General features: G+C 28.7%; 2 protein-coding genes across 3 annotated transcripts in view; one reads left to right on the top strand and one right to left on the bottom strand.

The window, feature by feature from the left end:
• LOC129948804 (facilitated trehalose transporter Tret1) overlaps positions 1–20,605 on the bottom strand; it is a 28,415-nt gene extending 7,810 nt beyond the window's left edge. The window contains exons 1-4 of one of the 2 annotated variants that reach the window (XM_056059849.1): positions 19,569–20,605; positions 5,544–6,026; positions 5,076–5,476; positions 4,858–5,011 (exon numbers count right to left, since the gene is read on the bottom strand). In XM_056059849.1, coding sequence (XP_055915824.1) covers positions 4,858–5,011; positions 5,076–5,476; positions 5,544–6,026; positions 19,569–19,658 — 1,128 coding nt within the window. In that variant the 5' untranslated portion in view covers positions 19,659–20,605. Of the gene's footprint in view, positions 1–3,711; positions 3,748–4,857; positions 5,012–5,075; positions 5,477–5,543; positions 6,027–19,568 lie in introns of those variants that run through there. The other variant, XM_056059851.1, reaches the window with a different exon arrangement.
• Positions 1–24,425, top strand: part of LOC129948805 (RING-box protein 2) — a 109,194-nt gene that overhangs the window by 21,138 nt on the left and 63,631 nt on the right. The window lies entirely within an intron of this gene.

Raw genomic sequence — 24,425 nt, 5'->3', positions numbered from 1 at the left:
AGGTTTGGGGAGCTGCAGTGCACATATTTGCCTATCTTCGTCGTCTTCGTCTCTATTCATCGATGTGATTTGCTTGACTTAGCTGAAAGGAAATGTAATTTGATAGCAGAGCACATGCAGGATATAATGTTGAGGGAACTAGCACACGCTTGTTTAATTCTTTAATTGAAAAGATGAAAAAATAGGTAGAGAAAAATCTTTTAAACTACAATAAGGAAAGGAAGTTAGCACGTGGAGAGGATGAAGGTGGGTTTTGAATATTCTGTCTTTTTTTCTTGAGATTTACTTTTTCTTTTAGAATTTAAACTATTTTTTTTTATTCTGAAGTTTGTCCTGTCCTGACTTTTGAATTACTGCTTATAAAAACGTTTGTACGGTTTCGAGTTTTTAAGACTGAAGCAACAAAAATTCGACTTACATCGGCTGTTTTAGATTATCAAAGGTTACGGTATTGCTCAAGTTTTTGGTACCACTCCCTCTAACCTTAGAATCGTTAAAGTTAGGAACCCTATAGGTTAGGTTAGGTTAGGTAAAGTCAGGTTAGGTTAGGTCAAAAAGAAAGGCCCATTGTGATACCACATGAATCTAGGGAATTACTTCTTACTAGTGAACCATTTTGAGCTTTTTATAAAGTGAAGAAGATATTTGATATACTTTTCAGCTAGTTCACTGGGATTATCAAAAGATAAGTCTCTCAGATGAAGTTTGCGTCTTAGTGAAAGAACAGGGCAAGTGTAGAGAATATGAGAGATTGTTTCCTCTTCTTCCTCGTCCATACAGTTCCTGCAGAAGTTATTTGAGGCTACACCAAGTCGTATTGTGTGTCTGCCTGTAAGACAGTGTCCCGTAAGGATACCTATTAGGGATCTAATATATGAAGTCTGCTTTGAGATGACCAGTCTTTAAAGCGCTTTAGGTCCAGTGAAGGGCACATGAGTTTTGGGGCTGCGCATGTTGGTGAATTGTGCCACCTAGATTTTGCTATCGCAAAAGCTGTTTCTTTTAGCAGATGTTTACATGTAGCTATCGGTGTACCTATCTTCTCCCTTTCAGGTGGAATAGGTATGACGGTTCCATTTTTAGCGAGTTCATCGGATCTAGAAGTTCCTGTGATGTCTCTGTGGCTCGGCACCCAACAAAGGTGAATGTTAAATTGCTGCGCCTCTCCATAAGAGACGATCGAGGGCCGTTTAAGATTTGGTTGAGACACCGTCAAGAGATTAAATAGCAGCCTGACTGTCAGAGAAGATGCGGATATCAGAAGTTGAAATCAAGTTTTCTCTTAACCAGATGAGAACCTTTTTGATCGCTAAAATTTCCGCTTGGAAGACGCTACAATGATTAGAGAGGCGGAATGAGATGCTTAGATTAAGCTTTTCTGAGTGCACACCACTACCAACTCCCTCGTTTCTCTTGGATTTATCTGTAAAAATGAATGCTTTTGTCATCCAGGAGTTTTTTGTCTTCCCATTGGATACCTGGAAGTTTTTTCCAAATTGGGGTCTTGGTAAAGTGTAGTCTATGTACTTTGGTATAGAACCAAAGAGGTTCAAAATGATGGAGTGCGCCACATTGTTGTTGGTCCACTAAGATGAGGCGTTGAGTCTTATAGCTGTGCTCGCTGCCACCTCCAGTGCATTGTTGACCGATGTGTATAGCCAATAGGTTATGCGAGGTTGAAAACCCCCATTTGCTTCCTATGGCTTTCTTGCAAAGAAAAAGAGCTACTGTAGCTTTTTTTAACTCTTTCCTGAATATAAGGTTTCCAACTTAATTTTTTGTCCAATATCCGACCATGATATTTGGCTTCATTGGTAAAAATTAGTGGTACGCCTTTTATTGAAGGAGGTACAATTACTGGGATCTTGTATTTTCGTGTGAAAAGGACGAGGTCTGTTTTTTGTGGATTAATACTAAGTTCTCAGTGATCAGCCCATCTAGTGAGCATATTGAGTACGTTTTGAAGGAGGTCACTCTGTGTATTAGGATGTTCTCCTGTGACGGCGATAGCAACATCATCGGCATACGCAATCACTCTGTAGCCTTCCCTCTCAAGGAATACTAGCAGTTCGTTAACCACTATGTTCCACAGGAGAGGGAACAGAACACAACCTTGCGAAGTGCCTCTACCGATAGACCTTTTCGTAGCAAAATCCCCCAACTAAGAGTTGATGATCCTGCCTTTTAGCATTAGATTAATCAATTCACAGAGTAAGTATTCGACGTTTAGGGTCGTCATAGCAGAAATGATAGCCGATGTCTCAACGTTGTTGAAAGCGCCCTCAATATCCAGGAAGGCCACCATAGTATATATTCCTTTTCCTATAGGGCCTATTCGATAGTTCTTACCAGAGTGTAGAAGACTGATACTACCGATTTCCCTTTGCAGTAAGCATGCTGAGACATCAAAAGGCTCTTATCAATTCTATTACGTACATGGATATCAATCAATCCTTCCAGAGTTTTGAGAGTGAATGATGATAGGTCTTAGTCCTTAGGGTTAACAAGCGAGCTTTTGCACGCCTTGAGATTATTTCATAATCTAGTTGCGGACATCAACGTAATCAAATTTCAACTTTATAACATAAGTAGTTTCAGAGACATGAAGCACTTTGCAAAATTCTATAGTCAGGGGGTGTGGTATCCACCTACTTCTTTACTTGAATTAAGTCTGGTTTATATGGAATACTTATGATTCGTGTAAAATGAAGAGATCCAAATCTAGTATTTGTTAAAAAAAAACGGATGGTTTTCCAACCTATCCTAAGTTGTCTTTAGTATTCAGATAAAATATTTATAATATTTCAAAAAGTTTCTAAAAATTGTTATATTTGGTATTTTGCACATAATTTTTGAAGAAACGGTGGACTATTTATTCTAAAGCGTATTTTAACAGAAAAAGGCAAAATAGTTTCATGACTATTACATAAAGTTTTTTGTAATATATTGAAAATATATTAAAGAAAAAATTTAAACTGATATTTTTAAAATTTGAGCAGATAGTCAAAATCAAAGTTCGGATTATAGGTCAACATTAAAAATTATCTTCAAAAGGTAATTTTTCTTTTTCAAAACTATGAAAGTATTAAATTCATTCAATTTTCTTGGAACTTTAAATAGGGACAAATGAAGGCTCGCATTACCAATGAGACTTTCCAGAAACTAAGTTAGATAGTAAAATGATTAAAATTCTACCAAAAAGACAAGAACTTGTTATTTAGAAAGTCATTATCCCTCAGCCCTGAAAACACCGTTTGGTTGTCCTAAACATTTTTATAGAGTCATATTTTTAAAATCCGACTTACTAAAAAGTTATAAGGTGTTCATTACAACTTAATATTTTAAAAAGAATTGATTTGTTAGTGGGACCAGTTATTGTTGTTTTGAAAAAGTCCAGAACTTCTTTTTTACCATATTTTAAACATTTTAAGCTATGATTCAACTGAATCACTAAATTGAATTATTATTAAATCTTTGAAAAAAAAATTTAAGACTCAAAATATAGTGTCCGAAGGTGTGTTTCACCGTAGGTTCTAATTAAAACTTCTAACTATATTATAATAGAAACCTTAATGGAGGGGTATTACTCACAAGCAACATTTGTACACAGAAATTATAAGTTCGACTCATGCCTCGAGACGCAGTTAAGTTTTATTTGTTTTATAAGTCTACTTATTTTTGTTGATTAGGAAAAATTTATATTTTGCTCACCGAACTAAAATACTTAATCATTCGTTTTAAAAAACGCTTCATGCCTGAAGTTTTCACCAAACAAAAACTATTACTGAAAAAAGACAACGATTTTGTTTTCTTTCTGGAAAAGTTAACTTTTTGTTTATCGATTTATGAAATATATTATATTTTTAATTGAAACACTATTTTAAAATATAATTTTATGTGACAATATCACGATAAAAATTCAAAACAAAATTCGAGTTAAATTATTATGGGTTAAGTTAAGGGATCTAGAAGCAGTCTTGCCATCTAGAAAAATGAAAAGTTTTGATGACTGGTTATAACACAAAAGTGTGAACCATTTTTAAAAACATAAGTTTTTCTTTCACGCTTATCATGGAGTTATCAGAGTTAGTAAAAATGATTACTAACAAATTCAGCTAAAATTTAACTTGTAATTGAGAACTCCATACACTTTTCCAATTACTTTAAAGTGTCATTGAAGAATTTCAATTACTTTCAATTTAATCACATTAATGTAATTGAAATTAAATGAATGATTAAAAAGCAGCAATGATTGTTTTTTAAAGTAATCATTGCACACGTTACACGTTTAATTGTAATGGAAAAAAAGTCAATTACTAATTACTTGTAATTGAAATAATGGAAAAACGTCAATTCCTAATTACTTGTAATTGAAATAATGGAAAAAACGTCAATTACTAATTACTTGAAGTTGAATAATGAAAGTTGAAAATAATTACAAGAAATGTTTTCCAACTCTTTTGCGCACGAATTATTTTCTTTATTTTGTTTATATTTGTTTATATTCTATTTTTAAACTATAATTAATTTAATGACCTACGGTATGTTTTTTTTAATATTCATAAACTATCCTATTAGCAATAAATGCTAAGGCTCACATTTTCATTAATGACCCAATTAGAAATGTATGGTAAATATGTATCTAGCCAGTTGACCAAATTAATTATCACGTGATTAATATTAAAATAAATTTACATCATTACCTATTAATGTATTTATGCAAAATTAAAAATTGAATTTTTAATGATTCAGCCAGTTCATTGTGACCAAATGGCCTTGATATAGGTTTTGCTTTCGTTTGTTATTCTTTTGACCTACTGTATACAATTTTTATAAAGAAATATCTTTATCACTCACCTGAGTCCAAATATAAATGGGATTCGTTGTAGGTCTGTAGACTTCCAATTTTGGTTTACCATCTTCTGTGATTTGTCTTACAAACGGAACTGAATGCCTTAGATTTTCACTTTTCTTGCTGCCCATTTCATCCATTTCATATAATCGGCAACTACTGTTGATTCAAAATTGTTCGTTATTAAAGATTGCTTCGAGACATTTAAAAATTTTGAACTTACTTTTTTCTACTATCAATACTAGCAGCTCGTTGAGCTTGAAAAGCTTGCCTTGCTGAAATATAATCTTCGTCGTCACTTTCTAAATCCTTAAAATCAATAATCACTGGTTTTGTGATATCCTTATAGCGCTTGATAAGACGCTTCTGTTCGGGAGCACTTTCTTCCTCACTATCTGTACTCGAACCGCTTGCTAAGTTTCCTTTGAGTTTCAAACTAACTCTTGGATCAAGACTTTGATGTTTGCGACCCTGGAAGTCTTTGCGTGTTTTTCGGAAATCTTCCTCTGACGAGGAATCACGCAGGAGATCTTCCAGGAACGTTGTGCCTCTGATGTCTAGGGAGACATGTTTTTTGGCTTGAAATTGTCGTCGATTGTCATTGGCCAAGATGTTTTTAAGATCCTTAATTAAATGATATGAAATTTATTTAAAAAATTTGTTCTGACGATGATTTTTCGGATGTAGTTACCTTTAAAATACCCTTATGATCAACACTGATAGTCTTTTGTTGTTGGAATTTATCCCGCCTGTCTTCGAAGCTATCCTCATCACTGCTTTCGTTCTTCTTCTCGAAGGACACCTTAGAGCCTTTGAGTGAGGTCTTACTGCGATTTAGATCAGCATCGGAAACTGCTCCACGATAATGATGACTATGTCCATGTGACGATTGTGGCGGTGGTGGAAGTGGTTGGAGTTCTGTAGCACTTCCTGTCAGCTTCTTTTGGCTACCAGTCCTTTGACTCGCCGCCGCTGCCGCTGACGACGTTGTTCTTGGTGGTTCATTGATATCATCACCTTCCAAGATGGGTGCAAATTGTAGTGTTGGACTTTTGTTTCTTTGTTCTTGGAATGAGAATGTATCATCGACCAGGATTGTGTCCAAGCTTGTGGCTGTTGTTGATGTTGATAGTGTACCACCTTGGACACGTTCGTAACCAGCGAATTGATCATCCTGAAATAGATATCAAAAACAAAAAAAAACGAGATTAGTTATTATGGTTTTGAAAGTGGTCCTACTCTATTTATCTGAAGCCTAAATATAAACTCGTACAGCTCAAAAGATATCACGAAATGATGCGCTTTTCAAAACCTGTGCGAATCTTTTATATCAATCAAAAGTGCAACTTCAAGACTCAAAACCCATTATCACTATCATCGCCGACGCACGCGTCGCGCCGTCCTTTCAATTGAATAACTACATTCTGGATGATGAGAAGATTTAATTGAAAAGCTTCATCAATCAAAGCCTCATCTCAAATATTTGCGTTCGCAGTATTTTACAAACAATTGTTTGGTGACCCCTGTCAAATGGGGTCAGCAAATTTATACTCTCAGATCACTTTTGCGTTTCAAAAATTTGAATAAAATCTGTAAATAAACCTCTAATCACACTTAAATTTGAACAAATCAAAAGAAGAAAAAGTGTCTCTTCTTATCTGAATAAAAGACTGGCGTCATCATTGTCGTTGACGTCGCGTCTCATCGTCGGTCGGTCAGAATCCAAATTCAAATCCAAAGTCATTCTCATTGATAAATATACAATTCAAATCGGTGTATAGAACGCGTTATAACGCACGTTATTGTAAGATCAACTCATGATGATAATTTTGAAATTGAACCTGCATAAGTTGTATAAATTTATCATAATATAAAAAGTTTAGCAACATTATGATTATATTTATCATGCAACAATTTAATGAGCTGTCAGCTGTGAGCTTGGTTTGAATTTTATATCAAATGGACACAAGTTGATGTTCATGGTCATTCTTTGTTATAGACGGATTTGACTTAAATAGATTGGACACAAACAAAAATAAGTTTTTGTTTGAAAAGTGAATATCAGATATGACAGTTTTGTTTATTTTGTGTATACAAAGTGTCATCACTGGTTAATTGGCAAAACGTCAAAATCCATAAATGCATTTTCTTAGTTCATATCAAAGATGGCGCTTAAAACGGTGTAAAACAAGGTGTTGGCTGTCACTTTAGATATTGACATTTAAAGATACTTACATTCGTTAAATTCGATGTCAAAAACTTGGTCTTTTTAGAGTGACCCAAAAAACATGAATAAAAATATATTTTTAGATTCATGTTGATCTTTTTTCGGATTGGTGAAACTATAAAGTATCGATGTAGCTGTCAATTTTCCCAATAATTCTGACAATCAAACAAATCATGGGATGCTATTAAAATGACAATTCGTTAAAGAAATAAATTCGTTCTGATTTTAACTTTAATGTGAAATCAAAAAGTCATTAAATTGGATTGAACGAATGTTTTCCAACTGTCAAATTTATCTGTCACGAAAAACCTGTTGTCATTATTTTAATTTTGTTTAAGCTTAGTCACAATTTTGACGATTAAACAAGTCAAAAACCATATACGTCAGACTAAAACGTAAGAAATTAAATGGTTTTGTTTCTAAGAACGGGTAAATATCGGGGAAAATAAAAAAGTTAAATTATCAATTGCTCAAACAAATATGAATAGCTAGAATTTGCGTTTGACAGATCCAAAAAACATCAATAGCGGGAATTTGCGTTTTGACTGATTTTCACCAAAAATAAATGCATGAAAAAAAATCAAGTAAATAACACGCTCTCAAGTTTGATATAGTATAAATTGACAGTTCTTCAAGATTTAAGCTGTCATCAAAGACATATCAAAAACTGTCAAATTAAGTTACCAATCCTCTATCAGAATGACAGTTTTTGGTCTGAAAGAAAACAGTTTGTTTCAAATTTGGTTTCAATAAAATCAACAGTCATTTGATTAGATACATGTTTTCCATCTGTCACTAAAAAGCAATCTGTCACTTAAATTTGCTTAAGCTTGAAACACACTCAAACAGGTTACATAAAAGTCAAAAAGCAAGGAAAGGTAAATCTCTCTAAAATCAATTAATAAAAACAACAACAAAGAGGAAACCTATCGTTTTGACAGATTTGTTTATTGTACCAATGGAAAAGCCCATAACTTATAAATTTTCGAGTTTGTAAGGTTTTAGTTGTCATTTTTGTCATATCAAAAATGTTCAAATTGATTTATAAATTTCTTTATGAGAATGACAGTTCTTGTACTGAATGAGGAAAGCTTGTTTTGTAATTGGGTGCAACGAAATCATAAAAGTCACAAAATTGGATACAACTGTCAGTGAGTTTCAGTGTTGCCAACTTTGACAACAATTAGATCGTGTTTTTTCTATGAACAAAGGGATTTTATTTTAAAAGATTCTTTGATAATTATCTCAGTTGATGAAGCTATTATGTCGCACTTTTTTTCTCAAAGTCAAACATTAGAAATATTGTGTTGTTTTTTTTTTTCATTTTAATTTAAAAATTGAGTGTTGTCGTTTACGTTTCTACTCAAGCATATCGTTCTGAATGAAAATGCGTAGTAAAGTATTAATACAAATGTCTAAAGCACTTTAGAAACTATATTTATACATTTGAAATTTATAACAGCTGCCCCCTCATTTATATGAACGCGCCCACGTCATGAAATTTTGTTACCATCACAGTGTAGTCGCCGCATTGCTATACAAAATATATAATTGCTTCACATAAGTTGAAAAGAGTGTGATTCTGCTTTTTGCTACTAAAATAGAATCATATGTCTCATTTTTTAATTAATTGCGTGTATATTAATTTATTATTGTTATATTTTCAAATGTTTATGTGTAGGTTTATAAATAAAATCCGTGTGTTTTTTTTGTACGTCTGTCTGTCTTTGTATGCCAATTTAATTAGGATCTGGCAATGACATTCAAACAAAACAAAAATAAAAAATCAGCATCATAATTATACCTTCAATTGTTTCTTAATTATTCCAGAATTAATGTATTTTTGTTTCTTTTCTGAGTTATTAAACAGTAAATTATGTATTGTAAAAAGAAAAGGATTTAATTCGTACTATTTCCGCGTCGTTTCTAATTTGAGACAATACAAAACTAATTTTAAACCAGACAGGAATTAGACAGACAAGAATTCCAAAATTTTGTAAAAGTCTTAATGAAGGCAAATGCGGTAGTTTTCATAAAAATTAATATTCTATTATTCTTAAGCTCATATATGGTTTGTTTGTTTCTTAAAAGGTGCTAAAAGAAATCTATAATTATCTGTCTTTTTAAAATCATAAGTCAAAACTGACAGCTTTCAACCAGTTGGTGCAAAATAAAAAATTGACAGATAATAGGTCTGTTTAAAACATGAAGTTAATGCAACTAAGTGCATTACTTCAATGGGTCAATGTTGATGTCATAATTTGGTTCACAAGCTTCTTCAAGAATAAAGTCTTAATATTGAATGCGTATGGTCACTTCATTTTTGTTTTTTTTGTTTCAATTACAAGACCGACCAATGCTAAATAATTAAATTTATTTTTAGTTCCCAAAGTTTACTCATAATAATACAAACAAAAGTTTTATGGACTTTTTGTGGGAAGGCGTAAATTCAGTATTCAAAAAGAGAAGAGTTTTTCAACCACATAGGGGTGTTCTTAAAATGTAAATATTTTTTTTTTTCGGCTTTAAAATTCCAAAAATGTTTTTTTATTAGTTTTTTTATACAAAATATTTTATAGCATTGGACTTAATGCCCCAAATTTATCAACATTTTAAAACATTGTAGTAAGTAAAAAAGTTAACCTACCATCTTTTAGTGCTTTTCTAAAACCAAAATCATATAGATGCTTCTTCAAGTACTTTGCTAAATCCCATATCCATATGACTTCTGTCTTACTAAAATTTCAAATTATTAGATGCGTTCCCTAGGTCTAGGTCTAGGTATGTTTGCTTTGTTTTTTCTTTTCACGAACTGTAATTGCTTGGATGTGTTCAAATGCATGACTTTGGAGTAGCTTTGAATTGTTGATTTATTTTTTTTAAAACAACTATAAGAAATGTCAAAAACCTCAAAGCTATTAGGTTTATGAGTTTTCACCGAAATGACAGTTGTGAAGTTTTGTCATCTGATACCTTACTGTCATTTGGATGCTGTTGTCAAAAAAACCAAAATAATTGATGAGTTATAACTCAAATGACAGTTATGCAGTTGTGTCATCTGATGCCTTTATTTATTCATATAATTGATCTTATCTTCACTGAGGCATAAGAAACGTCATTTCTCTTTTTCTTCTATACACCCTATTCCACAAGATTCTGCAAGGAAACATACATGAAAATTTAACCTTGTGGTATTTCCAAAGAATTTTCATATTTATCGAAGATGATTCTCTTTAAAAAAATTAAAGTTTTTAAGGAATATTTGTAGGAAGTAGGTCATGAAAAAGAATACATGTGGAACATTAAAAAGTAAAAAGTAAAATTGACATTGTTATTGTTATTGGTTTTGAAATATTATTCAACAGCAAAAACGCAGTTTCTTTATCTCGTGACGTGTTTGATTTGTGTACTAACCTTTAACTGTTAGCTGTCAAATTGATTTTTTCTTTTTGATTGAAAAGAAAACTGCCAATGAGCTAGAAAATGAGCAATCAAGTCCTTTTTTTCTTGTATTTCGTAATTCTAGATTTATGCATTGAATGTCAAAAATTATCCAGTGATAAAAATGCTATAAAATATAATTTTTGCACGAAATTATGGCGTAAAGTAGTTCGGTCTTCTATGATGCCTAGTATTTAAGGGACATTTTTGAAGTTCACAATAAAAAAACAAAATATTGTTCTTTGGTAAGAAGACTACAACCGTAAAAAAACTTAACGAAGAATTTATCAAATTGATTACCCGGACTTGTAATTCACTTTTAGAGTATAATGCTTTTACTGAATAAGAATATTTGTGTCTGAAAACTCACATATCATTGTTTAATGCAGGTAACAAAAGACAACATTTGAGATTTCAAACGTTCGTTAAGTTTTCCCAAATATGCAGTGGTGAACTTGGTTAATGATAAATAACTACTATGAAGTCAAACAACCCTTTTGTTGCAAATTTTGCATGAAAATGTTGCTTCGATGTTTCGTTCAGATAAAGAAAATAGACTATTAAAGTTATAAACGTTCGTTAAGTTTTTTTGTAATTAATATTAAGAGCATGATAGTTTTACTAAATATGAATATTTTATGCCTGAAATACAGATTTTCTCATATTTGTAATATAACTCCATCTGGGCAATTACACAAAACTATACTCAATATTTTAAACTTTCGTTAAGTTTTCCCAAAAATGCAGTTCTGAACTGGTAAGTGATGCACAAATCGTATTCAGTCAAATAACTGTTAGTTGCAAATTTGTATATACAAATATTGCTTAAGTATTTCGTTCAAATCAAGAAAACCTACGTAATTGAAGTGATAAACGTTCGTTAAGTTTTCCCAAAAATGCAGTTCTGAACTGGTAAATGATACACAAATTGTGTTTAGTCAAATAACTTTTTAGGTGCAATTTTTATATACAAATATTGCTTCAATATTTTGTTCAAATCAAGCAATTGAAGTGATAAACTTTCGTTAAGTTTTCCCAACCATGAAAGTGTTTAAAAGTCTCATGTAGTATGAACTATTTAAAAAAAAAAAAAAGGTTAAAATAGAATTAGTTCTCATTGAATTGCTAATTGGGAGAACATATTAAATTATTTTTATATTAAATATTTTATATGTTATTTGATTACTAATCGAGATCTTGAGCGTTAATGTAATTCTGATTAGAAATATCCACTTACAGTACTCCAATAATATTATAAAATTGTAATAGTTAATCTTTGTTTTGTTGATATTAAGCGGCGGCGGCCGGCGTCAGTCATCGTAAAATTAGTCGGTAAGTTAGTTAGTCGTTCTCGTTCTCCGTCGTCATCCTCGTTGCCATGTAATAAATTGTAAATATATTTAATTTAACAATCAAATAGAGATAATTCAGTTGGTATATTTAATCACTGTTGTTGATTGCATTGCACAATCCACAAACCACCTCCTTCTGTATATAACTTGATGGATTTTTCTCATTTATTTCTTTAAATGCAAATTATGTACAGATGACATACAAGTTCGTACATTTATAAATATGTTAATCTTTTTTATTTAACACGTTAAATTGACACCTTTAACTTAAACCAAGTCAATAACGTTTACGTATATATTTTTGCACTTGAACGCTAGCTTCTGAACGCATGTGGTTCCGTATTAAACAAAAAAAAAAAGCAGGAAATATCGTTCTGTCTAGGTTTCTTATTTTCTGACTTGATTTTTCGTTCTGATACGAGGAGGCACGTTGGAGTGATTGTTGTGGGTCTTATAAAGACGTTTTTTGACCTCCTCTTAAAAGCTTATCATTTTTCTTTTTGTAGAAGAGAAGTGTGTGCTCTGTTTGTGATGGTAGACTAGAAGTCTTATCGTTCGTTTGAAACCAAAATTAAGAATAAAAAAAAAAACTGATAAATTACTTTTGTATTTTTCTTCTTAAATTTTTTGGCAATCGTATTTTTGAACGAGAATTTTGTGATAAAAATAGCTTAAAATTTATATGTACGAAAAAAAAACCGGTAGAATTTGAAAATTCTTGCTCTTGTCACTTTAATTGTTCGAATAATTGTCAAGCTACTTTATAAATTGTAACATTGAGAAGTGTTAGTGACAGGAAGGTTTATTCTGTTTATCTTCGATCTTTGCCAAAGTTTTTCAAGATTATATATTTTTTTTTTAAACAAAAAAACTGAAAAATAAATGTACGTCAATAGACACAGACTCTGAATAAAACGTCACCCAATAAAAATAAATCATTTAATCAGCGATTTATTTTATATACAAATACATTTAGTCAAAAGTGAGGGTAAACCTTTTTCCTAAATTCCCTATTCCCAACCAAAACCATTTTCTTCTTATTTGCCTCTTAAACTCTTTTGACAGATAAGATGACAGGTATGTCATAAATGACATTTAAAAAATAGTTATGCCAATAAATGTAAACATATCCTAAAAATCTAACCAATGAACTTCATATTTTGTTGTAAGTAGTCAATATATCATTGCAGATCTGTCAAAAGTGACATTTCTAAGGTTGATTTTTGACTTTTGCATATTCATTTGTTTCTTTTGAAGAAAAGTTATCCGAGATGCCAAAAGCAAAAATCGATTATAAATTATACGGAAGACTCTTTTAGCATCATTCATTTGACTAGTCTTATCATTCCTCAAAACCTTCAAAAATTCATCCGAAAATGAACTCTCTTGATCTCAAAATCTCACAAAAATAATAACCTAATAAACTGTTAAAATATTATTTAAAGAAAAAAACTAACAAAAATAGAAATCTTAACACTTCAATATTTACTTAAAATGTCAATACAAAATTTATGATTCTTAAACGTCAAAAAATATGATCTACTGACGTGTGTATTTATGTCTCGCCATTATAAAAGTTCACATTCAGTTATTAAGCAAATATTTTGACAACCTCAATTATTACAATAATTTTATTGATTAATAAACTAATTTAAAATAAAAAAGACATCCAAGGTAGATAATTAATTTATGTTATATGTCTTCGTTTGACGTTTTATCATAAATTGAAAAACAAATTAAAATTGCATACTTCCATAAAAGAAAAAAAATACATACAGTAAATAAAAAACATTTACCCTCAAAAAATAATAATAAATTAGCTTATCAAATATTGTATAGTTTGATACATCATATAAAAATACCGCTAAAAAAATTTGTATGTTTACTAATAATTTATTTAATAATAAAGTTTTTCTCTCATCTTTTTTTATGGTCTATCCTATTTTTAAGATGATATTAGGTACATGTCCTAGAGTTTGATGAGTCCAACCTTCAGAACTCGGAACGGAACCATAAAAGGTTTTTATTTTTAGTTAGCAACAACGCTTAAGAGACGAGTTACTTTATTTACTGCGGGTTTATTGATTGTGGGTTCAACTAACTCACAGATAATATGATATTGAAATTTATTTTTTCAAAAACAAGTAATGGAAAATTTTGTTCCAATTTATTTGTTTAAAATATATGTAAAATTTAGTTTTTTTTTCAAAATATTGTGAAATTTAAATGGTTTTTGGAAACTATTTGACTAAAGCCAAAAAATTACGGCACGTTCCGCAATTCGGTTAATTTTGGTTTCATATTTTGTTTGAAACCAATCAAAATTTATTTTCGAATAGTTTATTTCAAAAATGTATTTTTTAGATCGTAAATAACGGTATTTCTAAGGAGTTTCTTAAATTTTTAAACTTTTTTTGTGATGCTAAGATACGTTAAATATACCCTAACTAAATATTTATTCCCAAGTTGAGATTCTACAAATTAATTAATTAAAATTCAAGTAATGTTTTTTTTATGTTTTTAGTAACCAAAGTTTCTAAAATTTTCAAATAGAAATATGTGTTGCGATTTTTTTGAGGAAATTCGCGAAAAGATTGGTTTTAATAAATTATAATAAAAATTGCATAAATAAATAAATCGAAATTTAAGAAAAAACAAGGTAGCTTAACGATTTTTATTTATTTTGTTATTTATTTATTTATTTTGACACATCTGTCAATTTTCTCTTAAATGAACCTTAAGTTCCTTAAGTTGTCAAAAAATTAATTTTGAGATTTTCAGACAAATTCTAAGAAGAAAACGTTCTAATTTTAATACAAATTGTAAATATTAAAAATAAAATTTAAAAGAACTGCTTTAACAATTTTTAGTGCTTCAAATATTTTCAACAGCTGCTTATTATATTGGTCAACAAGGTTTTCTGACGAGCAACAAAATTGCACTCCAAAGGGTTTTGAAGGCTTTAATTCAAATCCGATTTTTAATTTAATGTATCGCATCAGGTTTTTGAGATTATACATTTTAAAATTCGAAAAAAAGAGGCTAACTAAATGTATGAAGCTTTTTTTCCATACAATCCGTGGTGGTTTTCCAAATCTATACTAACTTTCTTCAATATTCATTTGAAATGTTTATATTGTTTTAAATAATATTATGGAAAAACTTCAAAAGTTGTTAGGTTTAACCTGTTTTACAAAAATCTGAAAGAAATGCTAAACCATTCATGATAAAACGGTTTTCACACAGAAAAAGGCAAAACTAATCGAAAGTAAGTTTTGTTCTTGTGACGAATCTGTTGTCTAAAAAATACCCCTATATCAAGTTATTGAAATATTATAAGAAATATAAAAAATAATGTTGAAAACGGGGAAAACTAGAGTTTGGATTCGAAATCAGCAGTTAAAAATGATGTCAAAAACGCATTTTTTAAACTATATAAAACATATAAAGTCAAAAAAAGACTCATACCTAACTTGAATTTCCAGAAACTAACCAAGAAACTACCAAAATGATTGAAACAGTATCCAGAAGAAAAAAATGTGTTTTTACGAAAATAATAATACCATTTATTGTTAAGAAATATTTTGAGTTTTAAATTAGTCTTAAAATCCCCGTTTTTTTGTTGTTTTTAGCATTTTTAAAGGTTTATATTTTAAAAACCTGATCTCATAGAAAAAATTGAAGGTGAGATTTGAAAGGAGAACATCTTAATCCTTTAAAAAATTATTGATTTGTTTGAAAAAACGTAGTAGAATATTAATTTTTGAATTTTCTAAAATTTAATAAAAATTGTTTTAATTTTAATAAAAAAATTAAATATGTATCAAAACTAAATTTAAAAAGGAGGCTGGGATGCGACCCACGGTTAAAAGAATTGTCAATTGAATTATTCTTAAAATTGTAAAATTTTCAACAATATTTTTCAGATAAAGAAGTAGTTAAGTTTGAAAATCGAGTTGTGTTAAATGGATTTTTAGTCGAAAACGAATTTTTACCAATTTTTATTAAATTTTCTTTTAAGTTTTCTTTTTTATAAAAAAAAACTGTCAATTCGATTTTTCTCAAAATTTTACAACAATATTTTTTAAAAGATAAAAGTAGTTTAAAGCCAATTTCTCAAAGTTTGGAAAAGATATTTGAGTCAAAAATCAATTTTTACCATAGGAAGTTATTGTAATGGATCCGATTTGTCAAATTGAAAATTTTGACATTTCTCGACGTTTGAAGGTCCCTAGAGTCGAAATGAAAGATTTTTAGAAAGATGTCTGTGCGTGCATGTGTACGTACGTTCGCAACGTTTTGTTAGTCCTCCATAGCTCAAGAACCAGAAGAGATATCGACTTCAAATAAATTTTGTTATACAGATAATAAGGCAGAAAGATGCAGAAAGGGTTCTCAAGAAAATTGCGTGCTCGGGTTTTTTACCAACGCAGTTTAAAAAAAGGTGACATTTTGGTTAAACCTAAATATCTCATGAACCAATGACGCTACAGACTAGAATTAAATTTTATATTATATATTGCTACGTGATACAAAACAATTATATTTTTGGAAAAAATACATTTAACGGTTTTTTTTTATAACTCAAAAAACTGAAAAAAAATTGTCACCTCGAAAATTTCACGACTTAAATATGATTGCATCTCCAAAACAATTTAGTGCAACGAAGAATAATGTTTTTGAAATCTGATAAAACGTTGAGAAAAATCGAATTGACAGTTTTTTTTACAAAATATAATGACCTTAAAATGATTAATAAAAGCTGCCTTTAATTTACTTTTAACTTTCAAAAATATTGTTGTAAACTTTCAGTAAAATTTTGAAAAAAATCGAATTGCCAGTTTTTTTTACAAACAATAAAAACTTAAAAGAAAAATTAATTAAAGTTGGTAAAAATTGATTTTCGACTAAAATATTTTTTCAGAACTTTGAGATAATAGCTTTCAACAAATTTTGGCTTACAAGAAAAATTTTGGGAAAAATCAAATGACAGTTTTTTTGCAAAAAATAAAAACCTAAACAAAAAAAATTAATAAAAGTTGATAAAAATTGATTTTCGACTCAAATATCTTTTCAAAAAATTTAAATAGTGGCTTCTAACTAATTTTAACTTATACATTTAATAAAATTTTGAGAAAAATCGTTTTTTTTTACAAAAAATAAAAACTTAAAAGAAAATTTAACAAAAGTTGTTAAAAACTGATTTTCGGCTCAAATATCTTTCAAACTTTGAGATAATAGCTTCCAACTAATTTTAGCTTACAAGAAATATTGTTTTAAACATTCAGACAAATTTTGAAAAAAATCAAATGGACAGTTTTTTTTGCAAAAAATAAAAAACCTAAACAAAAAATTAATAAAAGTTGGTAAAAATTGATTATCGACTCAAATATCTTTTAAAAACTCTGAGATATTGGCTTTAAACTTCTTTTATCTTTTAATAAATACTGTTGTAAACATTCAGTAAAATTTTAAGAAAAATATAATTGACGGTTTTTTCACAAAAAATAAAAACTTAAGAGAAAATTTAACAAAAGTTGTTAATAACTGATTTTCTACTCAAATATCTTTTTTAAACTTTGTAATAATAGCTTGCAACTAATTTTAGCTTACAAGAAATATTGTTTTCATCATTCAGACAAATTTTGAAAAAAATCAAATTGACAGTTTTTTTGCAAAAAATTAAAAACCTAAACAAAAAAATTAATAAAAGTTGATAGAAATTGATTTTCGGCTCAAATATCTTTTTAGCACTTTAAGATATTGGCTTCAACTATTTTTATCTTTTAAAAATTATTGTTGTCAACACTCAGTAAAGTTTTGAGGAAAATCGAATTGGCAGTTTTTTTTACAAAAAATAAAAACCTACCGAAAAAACAAAGACTTTCTTACGAATCAAAAAGCTTTTAAAAATTAATTATATTATCTACCAATTCTTTTTATTTTACAGAAAATATTGTTTTCGATATGAAGTATTTTTGTATTTTTTTATAAAAATCCAACAGTCCGTTTTTTTGATAAAAATATTAAATCAACTAGAAATAGTACGCTACTTTTGTTAAACATTGATGTTCGGTTCTTGATATCGCTCAAATTATTTTCATTCATAAAATTTGTAAAAATTTAATAAATTCTACTTAAATTGGTAAAAATTTGTTTTCGACTAAAAATCTATTTAACAAAACTAGATTTTCAAACTAAACTATTTCTTTTTATGAAAAATATTGTTGGTAATTTCCAAGAATAATTCAACTTACAACTTTTTTTACAAAACCCGCAAACCTTCAAAAATTTTAAGTAAGACAAATCGACAAACGGGATGGGAAGTTATAAGTGTGGGTCGCATCCCAGCCTCTTTTTTTGGATTTACTTTGAAATGTCCGAAAAAATTGTTTATGAAAAACAAAAAAAACTGCCTCAACTGTTTTTAATATTTATGACAGCTGCCAAATTTTTCAAAAGAAACTTCTAAAGCCCGCTGTCTATGTACTCGTTATTTTCTAATTATTGATGTTCTAAAGTATTTTATTTAAAATAAATACTTTAGAGGTTTCCATGCAATTTCCCGTTAAATTGTTTTAATTTAAATGTAAAATTGTTTATATCAAAAACGTAATTAAAAAAAAAAACTGCCTCAACGATTTTGTAATACATGTTTAATATTTATGACAGTTGTCAATTTGGTCATAACTCATAACTAAATATCAAAGTCTTTAAAATAATGGATTTTCTTAAAAAAACCATCAACATCAAGACTCAATTTTAATGTTTTTACAAAATTTGAAGCTTGACAATTTTTTTTCAAATTGCAAGTCAAAATTAAAAAAGAAAAAAACACGTTATTGTTCCAAGTTTTGAATATAACTTGAAAATTCGGAATTTTGAATCAATGATCGAAATCAATACGAATTTGTGTCAACTTACAAATTTTTTGACAACTTTTATAAAATTAAATAAAATTTTCAAATGTTTTTTAAAAGACCGTTAAAGATTACCATATTACGTCTTATAGAAAAAGCTACGAGTACTCCATATTTATTTCTTCATCAAACAAATTTTACTTGTATTCAAAATTCATTGAAGAAAAAACAACAACGAGAAAATTTATTTCAAAATTGGAAAGTTTTTGTTTCGAAAAAGAAAATCATGAAAAAAACCATATGCAAATTTTTGAAATATCTACAAAAATAAACAATGGATTTTGTACTGAACACAAATATTTTAATCTGTGTTTGCCCAAACTTTTTTTAAAAACTCACTAACAAATCTCTTATTCAATTAAAAAATTCGACTCTGTTGAATTTGACTTTTAGTTCAAGACAGAAAGAAGAACAATTTCAAATCTCAGTCAATTTTATGGAATTTCTTTAGCACAATCGTGACGTAAACTCTGATTTCAAAAATAAACAAAGTCTGAATTAATTAAAATTTTCATATAAATGCAAATACCTTTGAATATTCAAAATCTTCTCAATCATATTTTGGTTTTGTTTTTTCATCAACCCTTAAAAACCAAAATGTTAGAAATTAATTCTAATTTCGCACTCTATAAAAATTTTTGTTTGCTGTTATGCACTTTTTTCACTAAACAAAATAAATCTCAACATTTTCAAATTTTCTAAAAATAAAACAAAAACATTGCTGTCCTTGATTTTTGTTTTGTTTTTATTTAAAACATTTATATTTCTTCACTTACCGTGTCACCAACCGATCTTTTCAGTTTATCCTTGATTTTGCCCATTGCACTTGTGATTTGCCCACTTGGGCGATTATCTCTTCCACTCATTTTAAATTAATTACTTTTTATTTAAATATATAAATTTTCTTCACTATGTCAATCGTCGTGCTTCTTTTTCGAAAATTTTAATTAAAAATTTATTTTCGTTTTCTTGTTGTTTTTTGCAATTTCAAAAATTCACCACTCTTGTGATGGTTTATGTCTTAACTAAATATTAATACTCTTTCACCGTTAGGTTTTTCTTTTTCTTTATTTCAAAATAACTTCAATTTTCAGCTCTCTTTAGAGTTTTTTTTTGTTTGAATTACAAAAATGTATGTTGCACTATTTTATTTGTACTGCTCTCTTAATAAAACATCAAGGTAATGAAAATGACAGTTTGTGTTGAGTTTTTGTGTTGCAATTCTCAAAACTAGTCGAGTCGAGGTTGTTGTTACTTTTGATGCTCCTGTTTAAAAGTGATAATTTCAAGAACACCGCTAATGTATCGCTGCTGCTGTTGATGTTGTTTATTATGCCCGCCAAAAATAATCCGTTCAGGCATATTCTAATTTTGGATCACGGCCTCAAGAAATTCAAAAAAAAAAAAAACGATTTGAATTTTATTTTTTTTCAACACTATTTTGTTTAATTTTTGCACACACGAAATTCAAATAAATTAAATTTGAAAATAAAGAAAAACTCGCGAATGTTACATAAATTGCGAGCTAGTTTATATTTTTTTTCTTTTTATATTCGAAATTTTTGGTAAAACTCGAAAAACCGGATCGATAGATAAATCGATTTTAAATTGATCTTTTTTTCTTTTGGTTGAACTGTCAAAGCAAATGTCAAAAGAAATTGCATAAAATTTCTCATACAAATGATGCTTTCCGATATTTTAAAATTCTTTAATATTTATCACGTATTTTATTTTACAGTTTTCTTTTTTTTTCTCTTTGAAATACAGAGGAAGGTTTATTTTGTTCCTTATTAACCTTTTTGAATTTATATCCACAATTGAACTAAAGCGCGAGATACAAACGTGGGTCCCTTATATAGTCGAGTAGGTTAGCTCACAGCTGAGAGCTTTTTGGACACATTTCGTGTGTCTATCGATGTATGAGTGAGATAAAATTTGTTACCAATACTATTAAAGAGAAAAAAGTAGAAAATAAGAGAAAAAAAAACACAAGTAAGACGAATTCATTCAGTATTTTGTTTAGTTTGTGGTAACTTTTGGGTATCTTTAAGATAAAGGGGATTCTTCAAGACGATCTTAGCAAGTTTGATGGTTGAGAGGGTTAAAGAGCGGTAAGGGGGAAGAAGCATTTGCAGAGCACAGAGAAAAGGTGTCTTTTTTAAGTTAAAAAAAAAAACGTTCGAAAAGAGAGAGAAAAGGAGAGATTGTTTGCAGAAGACGTTGGCGCGGCGGCGATATTCACAGATAGATAGATGGATAGATAGATTGAAGAATTCGTAGACAAGGGGGGAAGTTTTAGTTTATTTTTTAATAATTTTGAAAAGGTGTTTATTTTTATTTTTGCAAAATTTTCTACCTTTATTAATGTGTACTTATTGACCCAAATTATGTATAAACCTACATTCGAATATGTGTAGATATCCATCGACTTTTTGTTGGAATATCTATTTTTATACAATGGAGTGTATAATTAGCAGATTTTGTTTTATTTGTTTTTTTTTTTAAATTTAGGTGATTCATTTTTAATAATGGACAACACAAAAGGGAAATAATTAAATTCAGCTGTTTTAGTATTTTTCTTTTCTTTCGTTTCTTCTTACAATCTTTAAACTTGGATATTAACTTAGTTTTTTTTTTTTGGTTTAATTTATGGTCGGAAACTATGATGATGCTTTGATAAAATATTCGACAAAAAAACAACACGTGATTATGGTTTTTATATTTTGCTTAAAATAAATATGTATATTTTTTTGTATATTCCATTTGACGCACTTTAGTTTAGTGCGGCGGTGTCGATGATGGTGGCGTCTATGTTGGGAAGTTTTTATGATCTTAAGATTCAAATTAGTTGCGCAATGGATTTTAGGTATTTTCCCATAAATATGAGATTATGCGAATGACAATTTAATAGATGCATTAACATCATGGAAAGTTTTGGGATAACTTTTTTGCAGTTGAATTTTGAGCAAGAGTCATTGTCAAGTGTAGTTTTAAGCAGTTAATACTGCTGATGGTTGGATGTCAGTTCATTGGACTAAAGCATCCTAAAATCTCTTGATGAAAGTCATCACGACAGTAAAATGTTACAAATACCGAAATTTTATCAAAATAGTGTCATTTAAAAAACTTCAAAAGCTTTATTCAAGTAAAAATTAAATGTTCAGGTGTTTTACCTTTAGATATTTGAGACGTTATATTAATTTTGTAATATGGCCTTTATTTTGTGTATGAAATTTTTCTATTTAAATTTAATAAATGTTAATATTTTATATATTTTGTATATGATCAAACAAGTAAAATGTCAATATCTTCAATTCTTCTAAAGACAATCGTGTCGAAATTAGTTTTTACTAATTTTTAGGTAGTATTAAATTCTATTAGAGAGTTATTTTTATCGGTCTGATTTGTCGAATTGAACACTGACATTTCTTGAGCTTTCAAGGTCTTAATGAAAGATGTTTAGAGTGTACTATCGTACGTTCGGAATACCATTTTTGTCGTCCATTTTTCAAGATCCAGTACACATTTCGACTTCAAATTCATTTTTTTACAGATGCAGACAGGAATCTTAAAAAAAGGAAGATTTTGGTTGACCCCATATATCTCACGAAACAATAACGCTTTCAATTTCAATTACATTTTATTTTATACGAGTATATGTAACGTGGTACTAAATTAGTATGATAGAAATGGCGAACTCAAGGCAACTTAGCCTGAGATCCAATTAGCGCTGTAGTGCGCCGTTTTGATAACTAAATTGGTATACTGTAGAAAATTATTCAACTAAGGGTTTTTTATAACACCAAAAAAACTGGAAAAAAATATTTGGCACCTCAAACATTTTACGAACAAAAAATAATTTAAATGCAGAATAATTGAACGCTATAAAAAATAACTATTTTGACATCTGGTACAATTTTTAGAAAAGAGTTGTTTTTTTTTTACAAAAAATTAAAAAAAACTGAAAGTTGGTAAAAAAATGAATAACTTCCCATCCCGTCTGTCGATTTGTCTTGCTTAAAAGTTTGTAGGTTTTTGTGTTGGGTTTTAAAAGTTGTTAGTTGAATTATTCTTACAAAATTTTAAAATTACCAACAATATTTTTCATATAAAGAAATAGTTAAGTTTAAAAATCGAGTTTTGTGAAATAGATTTTTAGTCGAAAACAAATTTTTACCAATTTAAGTAGAATTTCTTAAATTTTACAAATTTTATGAATGAAATTAATTTAAGAGATATCAAGAACAGAACATCCATGTTTAACAAAATTTGCGTACTACTCTCTCATTTTCTCACTTTCCATTTCAAAAGGCTTTCACTTTTTCCCCACAATTTAGGAAATGTGGTGAACCTTTTTAGTTTGAGACATTGGACCGCTTTTAATGAAATTGGAAAAACTGCCAATTCGATTTTCCTCAAAATTTTACTGAGTGTTGACAACAATAATTTTTAAAACATAAAAGTAGTTGAAGCCAATATCTCAAAGTTCTGAAGAGATATTTGAGTCGAAAATCAATTTTTTATCAACTTTTATTAATTTTTTTTGTTTAGGTTTTTATTTTTTGCAAAAAAAAAACTGTCAATTTGATTTTCCTCAAAATTTTCTGAATGTTGAAAACAATATTTCTTGTATGCTAAAATTAGTTGGAAGCTATTATCTCAAAGTTTCAAAAAGATATTTGATTAGAAAATCAGTTATTAACAACTTTTGCTAAATTTTCTTTTAAGTTTTTATTTTTTATAAAAAAACCGTCAATTATATTTTTCTTAAAATTTCACTGAATGTTTACAACAATATTTTTTAAAAGATAAAAGAAGTTTAAAGGCAATATCTCAGAGTTTTTAAAAGACATTTGAGTCGGAAATCAGTTTTTAACAACTTTTATACATTTTTTTTAGGTTTTTATTTTTTTTAAACAAACTGTCAATTCGATTTTCCTCGAAATTTTACTGAGTGTTGACAACAATAATTTTTAAAAGATAAAAGTAGTTGAAGCCAATATCTCGAAGTTCTGAAATGATATTTGAGCCGAAAATCAATTTTTACCAATTTTTATTAAATTTTTTGTTTCGGTTTTTATTTTTTTTTAAGAACTTCGATTTTTTTTCAAAAATTTTCCATTTGTTGAAAACAACATTTCTTATAAGTTAAAATTAGTTGGAAGCCATTATCTTAAGTTTTTGAAAAGATATTAGAGTCAAAAATCAATTTTACGAACTTTTGTTAAATTTTCTTTTAAGCTTTTATTTTTTGTAAAAAAAACTGTTAATTCGTTTTTTCTCAAAATTTGACTTAATATTGAAAACAATATTTTTTAATAGATAAAAGTAGCTTAAATCCAATATCTCAAAGCTTTGAAAAGATATTTGAGTCGAAAATCAATTTTTACCAACTTTAAGTAATGTTTTTTTTTTTTTAAGTATTTATTTTTTATTAACAAAACAGTCAATTTAATTTTTCTCAAAATTTTTAAGAATGTTAAAAACAATACTTTTAATAAGAATTGGAAGCCATAATCTCAAATTTTTGAAAAGATATTTGAGTCGAAATACAATTTTTACCAACTATTGATAAATTTTCTTTTAAGTCTCTATCTTTTGTAAAAAAAACTGTAAATTCGATTTTTCTCAAA

Source organism: Eupeodes corollae, chromosome 3, assembly GCF_945859685.1.
Source record: "Eupeodes corollae chromosome 3, idEupCoro1.1, whole genome shotgun sequence".
Lineage (NCBI taxonomy): Eukaryota > Metazoa > Arthropoda > Insecta > Diptera > Syrphidae > Eupeodes > Eupeodes corollae.
This window is presented reverse-complemented; position numbering and strand designations above follow the sequence as displayed.